Consider the following 13720-nt stretch of genomic DNA (forward strand, 5'->3'; position numbering starts at 1 on the left):
GATTGTGTTATTACAGTTCAAATGAGTAACAGATTTTGACTTATGGCTTATGTTGGTATTCCTTATAATATTGAGTATTTTTTTTGTTTGTTCACATTTATTATGCTTGTACTGTTTGTTTTTGCCTTTGGACCCGTGTTTTTTTACATGGTATTTGTTGTGTTGAAAATGATTTTACAATGTGCTGAGTTGAAATAGTTTCATTTTAGGTTATTATCTTAGGGGAATATAACTTGTTTGATGTATTGGTTTGCTTAAAAGCTAATGTCTGAGACTTGATTAATTTAATCATTTTTTTGGCTAAGACATGAAGCTGGTTAATCTGATAATCAGTTTTTTAATATGTCAGTTAGGATGTTATTTCTAATATAAATATTTTTTTTCCTTGAAGCAAAGGTTTCCTAATCTCGTAAAGAATACAATACACTTCTATAAGATCATGCTACATTACAGTACTTCTACAATAACATGTTTGATGTTTTGATACGCCTCATTGATACAAGTAAATAATTACAACATGAAATGTAAGGTTTATTGTTATCATAGTGCAATGAGCTTTAGTGTCTTATGTTATTTAGTTTTCAAAATATCCAATGAGCTTTATTGAACAAACGCATGACTAACCTTTGTTGTTTATTTTGTTTTCATTCGGTTCCATGATACAATAACATGGTGGATAAGAAAAGTATTACAAAAAACTATTACTGAAGAAGATCATTACCCATACGAGATACAGCCATACCTCTGAAACAAAAAGAAAAAGGGTTAGAAATGTTCTTGGGAATTAATTGAAATGAATAATTAAATATCTAAAAGTGCACAGTATAATCTATTAGGATTATCTGTTTGTATGAAATATTGCTTTACTATTTAGGATTGGATTTGATATTAAGGGAGCGACTGGTTTTCCCGCTACCATCCGCAAACGCAGCTTTTGCGGTTGGTAGCGGTTGTCGGTGGTTTGCAACAATCACTCAAATCGTTTTAAACCGTTTCAAACCGCTCCGAATCTCATAAATTCAAAAGCTGGCTCCAGCTAGCGTTTGCGGTTGCGGGAGGGTAAATTTTTTTTCTTTTTTTCAATATATATACAAAAGTAAAAAAATTTAATAAAAAATTTAAAATTAAAATTATGAAAATATTAAAATATATCTATTATATTTTAATTAATATTATAAATTTTTTTAATAAAAGCAATTTCAATAAATTTTCAAAAATTAAAATTATAACTTTCTAAATATAAATTTTATATTTATTATAATTTTATGATTTTTGATATTTTTATAATTATATTAAATGTAAATATTGTTAATTTATTATGTGACTGTTACCGCATTAGGTAGTTAACCAGTCATAAGTCACCCGTAAAAGCTGCGTTTGCGGGTGGTAGCGGGAAAACCAGTCGCCCCCTAAGTTAGTTGTGAGTGAAAAATGCCTAATTCTGAAAAATATTGGCAATATTTGGTGTACTTTAATTAAAAAATCGTTTTGTATATAATACAGTATTTGGTATACACAAATGCAAATTTGAATTGTATAGAATGTAGAATTTGGTTTATATGTAACCGGTTCGGTTACAAACTGTAATTTGGTTTATAACGTGTAGAATTTGTTTATATGACAAATTAGAAGTGAAGTTATGATGATCGTATTAAAGATTGGAAAATTTCATTTTCAATAAAGTAAATTGAAAATGTTGGTCATGGTTGTGTAACAGATTCATAAGCATTTTCATTCTATCTAGTTTAAAGTTTGTAAGTAGTTTTGTTTTGTATTGTCTGATTTGACCAACTTGACCTCTTCAATTAAATACAGTTCCTATTATGTTGTATACACTCGTACAAGTTTTAGGTGTTATAGTAGTTTGAGGGGTGATTTAACTATTTAGACTATAAATTTAGTAAGTGATATATTATAACATCTAAGAGTTTGTTAAATGACTAAAATAATGAGAGTTCTAGGTTTTAGTTTAAAAGGAATGGCATTTTTAGTAATATTCCACATGAAATTGAGGTTATTTTCAATGTGTAATTTTCTTTTAATAGATAACTAGATTTTAACCCGTATGTCCATGCATATATTTTTCCATTTTATAAATGTGTTTGATATTATAAAAAATATTTTAAATATATAATTTCCATTTTAGTGTTATATATTATGTAACTCTATAATATTGTTGTTTATATTTCTTATTCAGCATTATTAATACATAGTGATTTGTTTACTATATTTTACTTTGTTATTAATTTTTTTACGTACTAATATATTTTTGAGTTAGGTACAATAAAATAACAGTATGAAATAATCAAATAGAGAACTTCCTTCAAAATATTTTTTTATTTAAATGCATATAATATATTTTAAATTTTTATTTATATTATAGAAAATAAATATGCTTAAGATAGTTTATATTTAACATATATCATTTTAGTATTTTACAGGATTTATAAGTAAAAACATTGTTTTGTTTAAATAATATAGCCCTATTGGTTTAGTAAATTTTATACATAGTATTATCTATCATATTATTTTAGTAATTTTTATTGATATAATATATTTTTGGATGTTATGATATTAACTTTTATCCTCTTTTCTAAATTAAGACTTCAAAATATTAGATTGCTTTACTTTTTACAACATATATACTTAGTGTTTTTGTGGTGCATTTCAAAAAATTATTTTTACTATCTATTATTTTATTTTTGTAAAATTTGAAATATTTTCATTTTGAGTTTGAATATTTATTTTCAAAATTTTATATTTTCTCAAGAAAACTTTGGAAAATTACACAACTATTTTTGAGTTTGGAACATTAAAATATTATTTTGAATTTCTTTTTTGTTACTACATTAATATATTATTTCTAAAAATAATATTTAAATTTTTGGTAATATTTTTTAAAATTTTCTCAAAATATTTTTTTATTGTTAAAATAAAAACAAATTTATAATTAAAAATTTAGTTGTCATTAATATTTAAATGAATTACTAAAATCTCATAATTTTCTAATAACATATATTTTTTAAAAAGTATATGAACTAAAGGTTATTATATACTATTATATTTTTGTATATAAACATTTTTAAACAATATATTATATTATTGAGAGTTTCAAAATAACTAAAAAGATAATATATAATTGTAGATATACAAGTTTAACCTAATTTATTTAAATGAAACAGTTAAAAAATATAAAATTTATTAATTTACCTATTTAATATAATTTTCATATATAATTCATATAATTTACAAAATAGTATATAATTGTCATTTTCTTGTTTTATACTAAAATTTAAGTTAAGATTTATTTATAATAATATTATATTACTAATTACAAAGTTTATTAATATGTTATTTTATAAAAAATATTTAAATATTTAAGTAAGATTTTGTTTGATTCTTTTTCAACAGATTTTGTTATAATTAAAAAACTATAATTCAAATTTATAGTTGTTTATTATTACTGTAAATAATCAAATATGTCATATTAATTAATTTTTTACGTGATACCATTATGACTTGTTAATCTCTATAATATTATTTGATAAGTCAGTTTCCTATGTGTTAACTCTCACGATGGTTGATTACACTGATACATTTTATGAATTAATTTTAATTTCAAATACTATTACTTATTTTTTATTTAGTTTACTTTTTAAAATTTTCCAAAAAAACATATACATATAATAAAAAAGGAAAATTTTATAAAGTAAAAAAAAACGAATTGAAATACGAAAAATATATGTATATATAATATGATTTCATAAAAAGGAAAAGTTTACAAAATAGTAATATTACATTTAAAAAATATTTTTAAATAACATAGAATATACTTTTAAAGTAATAAAATACTTTCTTTATATCTATATTTTCTTAGATGAAAAATAAAAATTTGTATATAATGTGATTTCATTAAAAATAATTTACACAGATAAACAATTTATAAGAAACTGACTTCTCAAATAATATTATAGAGATTAGAAAAAATATTATTTCTTTTAAAACATAATTTTAAACAATACAGAAAAATTAAAAGTTATAAAATATTTTTATTTCTACCTATTTTTTAGATGATTACATAAGATAATTAAGTAATATATACTTATATATGTTTAATTGGCAGAATAGTTTATAATTAGTAATATTGAAATGTTTTATTTATTTTGTTAATATTTAGTTGAATATAATATCTTTCAGTTACAAAAAAAAATATCAATAAATTATATTTTACTTATATAATATTATTTTCAAATACAATCACAATTTTGTTTACTGCTCATTTTGAATTTTAAAGAATATATGTAACTCAATATATTCACAACATGGGTGACTCGACTAATCCAAATTATATCTAAGATCATAGATTTAACTACAATAAAAATATATAATTTTATAAGAATTGTAATTTATTTTATAAATATAAATCATAGGACAACTCAAAACATATTAAAAATGAAAATAAAATATTAACCAACTATTTCAACTTAGTTCTTTTGTAAAATATTCATAATATTATCATTATATTAATTTATGTAATTTGGAATTAGACACTTTAGTTTATTTTTTTTATTTCATTCTAAACACAATATATCTTAAGTTATACATAATCTTCATAAAATATATTTACATATCTAAGACAACAACCACCTAAATGCAAATAAGAAATTAATCAAAATTTTGATACATAGAATAAAAAATATTATAGTTGAATTCAGATATGCAATCCAATTTACCCAAATGATAACTAATAGACCATAAAAACAACAAAATCGATTAGATATCTATATATATAAAGAAATGTTCGCCTCTCTCCCGTGAAGCCACGTCATCAATTCGTGCGTTCTGGGAGTGACACGTGTCCCATTTTATATTTAGGGCCAAAATAAATGAATGCAGTTAAGGGTAATTGAACCCAGCACCTCTAGCACTGGTAATTTCTCTTAGAACTACTAGGCTAAAGTCACTTTTTATAAATATGTTGCCGCGAAAATACTTATTATCGTGTCAGCTGGAAGCCCATGCTTCTTCTGCTTGTGGCCAGGGCCGACACTGAACTGACGTCAAGATGAAGATCGTGAAATTTAAAACTTTGCTCCAAACAGTTTTGCAATGTTTCCAACCTTTATAACTTGATGCATATAATATATATCAAAATACATTTGTTGTACACGCTTTTATTAGTTTTGCTTTTAAAAGAAGGTATTTACAGTTATAAATGTTTTGTGACAGTGAAGTAATGGTTGAAAAATCTCCATACATATGTCATTTTAAAATAACATCCAACTTCTATATATAGTCAATAAATATGTTCATGTTATATTTTAGACTAAATATTTTTTCTTTTAAAAATATAGAAAACAATTTTTTTAGTCTACAAGCAAATGTTGTAGAGCAAGTATGCATTATACAAAATAATATATATTTAAAATCCATACACAAAAACATAAAAGTTGTTATAGGCCTCTTTCTGACACATGCACACTCCACTATGAATAATAATTAAAAAAAAAACAGTATTGTCATCAAACTTTATCACAAATCCACATTTATACATCTATAATTATGAGTTGGACAATTAGTTAATTTGATACAATACCAAAGCAAGAATAATCGAAAAACAACTATACCACCGCATACTAATAAGTAAGACATAAAAGATAACCAAATTCTTGAATCTTAAAACAAATTTCAACTCGAGCATTTAGTGAATATCAAATTAACTAATATCTCGTCCGTAGGGCGGGCCGACCCTAGTAACATATATAAAATCATATGTATAATTAAAGTAATATAATATTATTAATATAAATGATGCATACAAATTATAAATTAATTTAAAATTAAAAGTAAATAGCAATCAATTATTATAGTATATTTACTTTAGAAATATTTATATCCTAGCATGAGCACGGAAAAATCACCTAGTAGTAGATAAAAAGTATGATTCTAAATTAATAGATTAGAAGATATTGATTTGCTTAGAATTCTATTTTATTTCAAACACGTTACATAATTAGTTGAGTTAATTTCGTTGTCATGTGTAATCCAGTATATTGCAATCATTACATAATAAAACTCACATGATGGAGTATAAACAAGAACATATCATTGTTTATACAAACAATTTCAGGTATACAATAAGAGAACACTTGAATAGGCTTCAAGTGATTAGAGGAAAACCTGAAAATGAGATTATCTGAGACTGTAAACCATTATTTCCCATATAAGTGAATCTGGGAAGCAAGTCCTGGAATCATTTAACAGAGAAACCATGGAACCTCTCAAGCAAAAGATCATATCAAATAAATTAACCAAAAAATAAACTCATTTAATTAAGAGAAATTACTTAGAATGACTTTAATTAATAGGGTTGTCATGCAGCCAAAAAAGGGACTGAGAATGCTCACCACACAGATATCATGTTCCATTTACGTTCTAAAACACATCATCAAACATTCAAACCCCATAATGTTTTATTATATTGCAAAAGGGTTTGTGTGGATGAGGATGAGAAACAAGATTTAGCATACATTCAGCTCACTAGGTCGTAAAGAGTGATATATGACACGAAGATAACTGCATTTGTAGAGAACCGGAGTCAAAAGCGAGGAACTCATGATATGGGTTCCTGTGAATGATATCTTCATCAAAGAGAAAGACCCTGAGAAGATCACTTTTGCTAATACCACAAGCCTGTCATGAACATTTAAAGTTTCAGCACTTCAGATCGAGAGTTGATACCCTTTATGATGTACGCAAATATTAAAAAACAGAAACTGTTCCATATCAACAGAAAGTTAGATTAATATCATAAAGAAAATCCTTTTTACAGAGAACTATTAATGGATCATAATGTGAACGACCAAGTTCTGAAATTCATGCCTTGAAGTATAACAGTGAGCTTCCAATCAACATATAACAATGGCTAAATGTGAAGGAAGATGCATATACTGTCTCTGGTGTATCAAAGATCAACTCTTTAAAAGACGCCATGGTATATAATCATAGTGGTGAGTCTATTTTCTCCAACCCATCATCTGCTTCTCTTTTACTCTCACACTTTGATCTCCAAGCACCAAGAGTCTTAAAATCCCACACAACCTCTGAGATCTCATCATGAGGCAAGGTTAGGCCCTTGCGTTTTATCGACCTATGCAACTCACAGAAGAATTTAGGGTCTTGCAGCTTGATGTACTCCTGCAAAACTTGCTCATGGTTTGGTATCCAGTTCCTAGGAAATGGAGTATAATCACAAGATGGAATAAAAGACATGCGAGAGAACTGAACTCCATCTATAGCATCTACTAGTCCCATCCTGAGAAGATCAGAGTACTCAGGTGCAGAGTTATTGCTGCTCTCACTTAACGGACGGCTAAGATCCCTTGTGGCTATGCTGTACACTTTGGCACGAGATTTAAGCCTATACCTTGCAGCGTATAGTTTAGCCAAAGAGCTTCTAATCACATAAGCACAGAACCCAACAGCCTTCTTGCGGTTGTCTGCATATTTGTACCAATCAGCCATTGTTTCAAGAAACTTATTCATCTGAGAGTTACTATGAGACTGGCTTGAATAAAGCATCGGGTTACAAGGCAAAGGCTCGGGATCTTTGTCTCCTTTAACAAAAGCAAGCCGCCTAAATTTCCGGATGCATTGCTCTAAGCTAGCAGACACAGAGAGCAACGTTCCAACCCCCTTCTTGCTCACAACGCTGCCTCCACTTCCAGTGTAACGCAGAGTAGGGTAAATAACTCTACGGCAGATAATGTGGTCGAGAAACTGAATCCCCCTGCTTATATGTTCAATCTCTAACTTAGAATTATCCAACCTCAAACCGAAAACTCTATCGCAAAACTCAATGACTTCCTTCCGCGTCTTTACTGCATCCTCTCTAGGCCCTCTAATCCCAATCAGGAAATAACCTCCATGCCTAATGTAATCCATCTTCCTAGTCTTCTCCTTCCCACTCGAGGGAACAAACTCTGGCCAGGCAGGGTTATGACAACCATCTTCAATAGACTCCTTCCATATAGAATCATCTTTACAAGGTTTAAAATACTCAACTATCTTCGTCTCCATAAACCGGTCAAGCTCATCAAGACACACATTAGCAAGCAAAGGACTCAGTATCCCACAGTAGCCATAAGAAGGCACCTTCGCAGCTTCCTTAGGAGCAAAACTGTAGAAAGTCCTCAGCCAATACGGATCAGGCTTTGGCTCATCTTCATTCAAAATCTTCTTCTTCGTCCTCATCCTCTTCTCACGCTCAATCCTCCTCTTAGCTCCCAAACCATCATTGCCATTTTCCTCAACAACACGATTCATCGTCACTCTCTTATCACCCATTCTCAAGGAAGACTCGATCAAGCCGAGGACTTTCCTATCTTTAACAACTTTCTGAAGACAACCCATCACCACATCAACATCAACACGATCCAAAACCTCACTAACATCACCTTTAATAAACCACAAGTACCCAGCGAAGTTACTTCTAACAGTTCTAATCACAGTATGTGGGTTCCTCCCAGGTCTAAACCCATGACTCTTACTCGAAAACCTAGCTTCAAAGAACGGCTCCACGACCATCAACAGCACCTCGTGAACCACACGGTCCTGAAAAATCGGTTCTTCAGACTCCATGATCCTCCTCAACTCCCCTTTCGACATGGCATTCGCATTCGCACTCGCCGAGGCTCCTTTCTCGCGAGGGCTCCGCACGAGCTGGTTCATCTTGTCGTTCCAGCGGAACTTGCCGCCGGGGCGCGTGACGGCTTGCTGGAGGGAGAGGAGCGAGCGGAGGGCGGTGGAGTGGATGGCGCTGCGCGGGGGGAAGGTTCCGGTGACGTGAGCGCAGGTTCGCTGGTAGGCGAGGATCCATAGGTCGAATTTGGAGAGGAAGCCTGTGAGGTTGGAGAAAGTGGAGGAGGGAGGAGAGGAGAAGGATTTGACCCAGAGGGAGAGGCAGATTTCTACCGGGTCTTGCTTGAGTAGGGAGTACGGGTCTTGGGTCGAGGAGGGTTCTCGTGATTCTCGTTTTGGGTTTGGGAGAGAAGATATTGGTTTGAGGAAGGTTTTGCAGTTTAAGTGTTCGACGATATTCCTCAGTGGGATGGAATGATGTGTCACTCTTCTCATTTCTCTCTCTACCTGAAGACAGACGTGTGAATCATATGAGAGACTTTTTAAAAGTTTTGTAAAATTATGTTTCCTAGTTTAGCCCCAATGTTTTTCTGTTAATAACAATTCGAGGCTTAGGTTTTGAAATTCGACCTAAACCCTATATAAGCCATAGAAAGTATTATGCAGGTGAGGACAGTATTTTGGGCTCAGCTTCAAATTATATTAATCAAACCAACCTCTAGATTTGACCATAAATATACAATGCTGATCGATATATTATCTATCACCCATGAGCACTTTAGGAACTTTACCAAACATAATCTACTGTATACACGAAAAAGAAATCCACCAAAACAAATTTAAACCACCGTGTCCGGATTGTAGAATTGTCTCTAACTCCTCCAGTCACAAAGAGACACACGGCCAGCCTCGGATCGAAAGGAAATAGATTCTAAACGAGACCCGCAATTCAGAATCTTCGTCGCTGATCACCGCAAGATTTAATTATTTAGTTGAGATTCATAGATATTAGATATCAAAATGTATAGTCGGGTTTATGTTAAACCGAGTCTATTTTATTCGGTTATGCTTTATACCGAAAACACTCTTTCATTTAAAAGAGCGAATGTAACAGATTCAGTTACAATCAATACAACAAACTTTTTTCTTCTATTATGCTATCAGAGCGCTGAGCTCGAAACTCAGCTCTCGATCTTCGTTTTTCCGCTTTCTTTGACCAAGATTCATCGGTTTCTTCACCTCACTATCTAGCTTCTGATTTTGATTATTCCGTCAAAATCGACCTCTATCATCATCAAAAATGGTTACTCTTCGTCAATCTTCGCGTCAAGGTGTTCGTGTAGCTACTTGAGTGACGAAAGTGACGAATCCGGCGAGACGAGCAGATCGGCGATCTATTCCGACGATGACTGTTCCAGATCCAACCATTCCGATGCCATTTCCAACAAATCCTAGCTCATCTATTCCGATGAACATTCCAAATCTGATTCCAACAGAATCGTTTAACTTTGATGGAATCCAGTACTCGCCTTACTTCCTAACAAACGGTGATAATCCTGGAGCATCCATTATCTCAGAGGTACCTGACGGTAGGAACTATAGCACTTAGATTCTAGCTATCACTATTGCTCTCAGATGCGAAGAACAATCTATCATTTGTTGATGGTTCGTGACCTAGGCCACCTGAGAATCATCCTCATTATAGAATTTGGTCTCGTTGCAATAGTATGGTCAAGTCTTGGATTCTTAACTCTGTGACAAAGCAGATCTATGGAAGTATACTAAGGTTTAATGATGCTTCTGAAATTTGGAAAGATCTGATGACATGATTCCGCATCACAAATTTGCCAAGATCTTATCATCTTACTCAAGAAATCTGGTCTCTCCATCAAGATTCTATGGATTTAGCTATGTATTACACAAACTGAAGACTCTTTGGATGAGCTTGATGGAGCGGATTGTGTTAAGACTTGTCAAAACTGTGATTGTTGCAAGGCGACGTATACTAAGGCAGAGCTTGCTAAGATCATCAAGCTACTAGCATGATTGAATGATTCTTACTCCAATGCTCGGAGTCAAATCATCATGAAAAAGAATGTTCCAGATCTGGCTGAGGTCTACAACCTTCTCGATCAAGATCACAGTAAAAAGAGCATTAATCCTATCTCGAATGTATCTGCTTTTCAAGTCACAACTGAGATTCCTCCAGCTTCAATCAATGCGGCTCAGTCATCTCAGTCTCATCGCCAAAGCAGGCCTCTGTGTTCTCATTGTGGCTATTCCGGTCACACTATGGATAAATGTTACAAGATTCATGGTTTTCCACCGGGTTTCAAATCTAAAATATTGGCAGCTGCTGAGAAACAAACCAATCCAGTGAAACATGTGGTAGCAAATATGACTCTTGCTGACAATACTAATGATTCTATTGCTACATGCATGATGAATACACTGTCCAAAGATCAGATTCAAGGAGTATTGAGTATTTCAACACTCAGTTACAGCTTTCCAGTAACCCAAATCAAAATGTGGCTTCTACTTCTGGAGGTTCTATCACAACTCTCCTGGGTATGACTCTTTCTTCCAACACTCTATACTTTGTTGGAGTTCTACGAGCTACTGGAAATGTATTACCCTCTGTATCTTGGATCACTGATAGTGGTGAAACTCACCATGTGTATCATGACCGAACCAAGTTTCTGAATTTATCTGAAACTCTTAATCAGTTAGTAAGCATACCAACTGGTTTAGGAGTGAAGATAATTAGAACTGGACAGGTCAAGATAAATGAGAATTTAATCTTGAATAATGTCCTCTATATTCTGGATTTCAGATTAAATCTCATCAGTGTCAGTCAGATGACAAGAGACTTGGCTTATAGAGTTGCGTTTGACAGTGGCTCTTGTATGATTCATGATCTTTCCAAGGGATTGATGATTAGTCAGGGTGAAGAAATCACAAACCTCTACATTCTGGATGAAGCTTCTATTGGTGAACTCTCTACAAGGCCGTCAAGTTTCTGTGCTAATGTTGTTCTTGATTCTGCCTTGTGGCACAATGGACTAGGACATCCTGCAATACAAAAGATTGATTCAATCTCCAATGTACTAGGAATTCCTCAAAGAAATAAAACATCTTTTCATTGTTCTATTTGTCCTCGTGCCAAACAGAAACATATATCTTTTCCCTCTCCAAACAATATGAGTATCAAGCCGTTTGATTTGTTGCACATAGATACTTGGGGACCCTTCTCAGTGACTTCAAATGAAGGATATAGATACTTTCTCACGATTGTAGATGATCACACTAGAGTCACCTGGATATATCTCATGCGCACAAAAGATGAGATCCTTACATTATTTCCAAAGTTCTTTACAATGGTAGAAATGCACTACAAAACAACAGTTAAAGGAGTAAGGTCAGACAACACACCTGAGCTGAAATTCTCTGCTCTGTACAAAGCCAAAGGGATCACAGCCTTTCATTCTTGTCCAGAGACTCCAGAGCAAAATTCAGTTGTTCAAAGGAAGCATCAACACATATTGAATGTTGCTCGTTCATTGATGTTTCAGGCAAAGCTAGCTCTTGAATACTGGTCAGACTGTGTTCTAACTTCGGTGCTCTTGCTAAACCGTCTTCCTGCTCCTTTACTCAAAGATAAATCTCCTTATCAAATGCTTACTTCTAAGCAACCAGACTACACTAGGATACGTACGTTTGGATGTCTCTGCTACGTTTCCACTTCTTCAAAGAACATACATCAATTTCAACCAAGAGCCAAAGCAAGTATATTTCTTGGATATCCGTCTGGTTATAAAGGCTACAAGGTTATGGATTTGGAGACTAATGTCATCTCTATATCCAGAAATGTGGTATTTCATGAAGATATCTTTCCATTTGATCAACCTGAAGATCTTACTAACATATTTGGTTCTCCTATGACTGATGATGCAGCACCAGCTAGAGCTGAATCTACTACTATACCTGTTGTAGTTAAGGAAGTTCCAGCATCTATAGATCCAAGTTCATCTACTACTATACCTGCAAAAGATAAGGAAGTGCATGCATCTGTAGATTCATCTATGCATGCATCAGACAGTGGTCAGAAACGTTCATCCAAGACACCAGCATATCTCCAAGATTATTACTGCAACATGACATAGACTAATATTCCTTATCCTCTTGTAGCACATGCTTCTTATGATAAACTGTTTGAGACGTATAAGAACTACATTTGCTCTATTATGCATAATCCTGAACCTTCTTCGTTTGCTCAAGCTAAGAAGTTTGATGAGGGGATCAAAGCTATGAATGAGGAGCTCATTGCTTTGGAAAGTACTGATACATGGGAAGTAGTATCTCTTCCTGATGGTAAACATGCCATAGGCTTGTCGCTGGGTTTATAAAGTAAAACTTAATGCTGATGGAACGTTGGAAAGATATAAGGAACGCTTGGTAGCTAAAGGTTATACACAGCAGGAGGGGATTGATTTTGTTGACACATTTTCTCCTGTAGCCGAAATGACTACTGTCAAGACCTTGCTATCTGTTGCAGCTGTCAAACAATGGAGCCTCACGCAGTTGGATTTATCTAACGCATTTCTAAACGGAGATCTCAATGAGGAGATATATATGACCTTACCTCCGGGTTATATCCAAAAGAAGGTACTGTCTTACCTCCTAATCCAGTTTGTAGACTCAATAAATCATTGTATGGTCTGCGTCAAGCTTCAAGATAATGGTTTCTGAAATTCAGTTGTACTCTTATGGCTCTCAGATTTCAGAAGTCTCATTCCGATCATACCTTGTTTATCACACAAGAATGGTAAATATGTTGCAGTTCTAGTCTACGTTGATGACATTATTATTGCTAGTAATGATGATAACAGCGAGACATAACTTAAAGAAGATCTCAACAAGTCTTTCAAGTTACGTGATCTTGGTCCTTTGCGCTATTTCTTGGGACTTGAGATTGCATGATCTAAGGAGGGGATCTCAATCTGTCAACATAAGTATGCACTGGAGTTGCTTGAAGAAACAGGTCTTTTGGCTTGTAATCCATCTTCTATTCCTATGGATC

The 13720-nt window shown here is 32.6% G+C and overlaps 1 protein-coding gene across 1 annotated transcript; it reads right to left on the reverse strand.

The window, feature by feature from the left end:
- Positions 1-6762: 6762 nt before the first annotated feature.
- LOC106367367 (nuclear intron maturase 1, mitochondrial-like) lies at positions 6763-9277 on the reverse strand. Its single transcript, XM_013807131.3, has one exon. It carries the CDS (start codon positions 9133-9135, stop codon positions 7003-7005), a length of 2133 nt encoding a protein of 710 aa, XP_013662585.1. The 5' UTR covers positions 9136-9277; the 3' UTR covers positions 6763-7002.
- Between the last annotated feature and the right edge of the window lie 4443 nt (positions 9278-13720).

This window comes from Brassica napus, chromosome A9, assembly GCF_020379485.1.
Source record: "Brassica napus cultivar Da-Ae chromosome A9, Da-Ae, whole genome shotgun sequence".
NCBI classification, from domain to species: Eukaryota; Viridiplantae; Streptophyta; class Magnoliopsida; order Brassicales; family Brassicaceae; genus Brassica; species Brassica napus.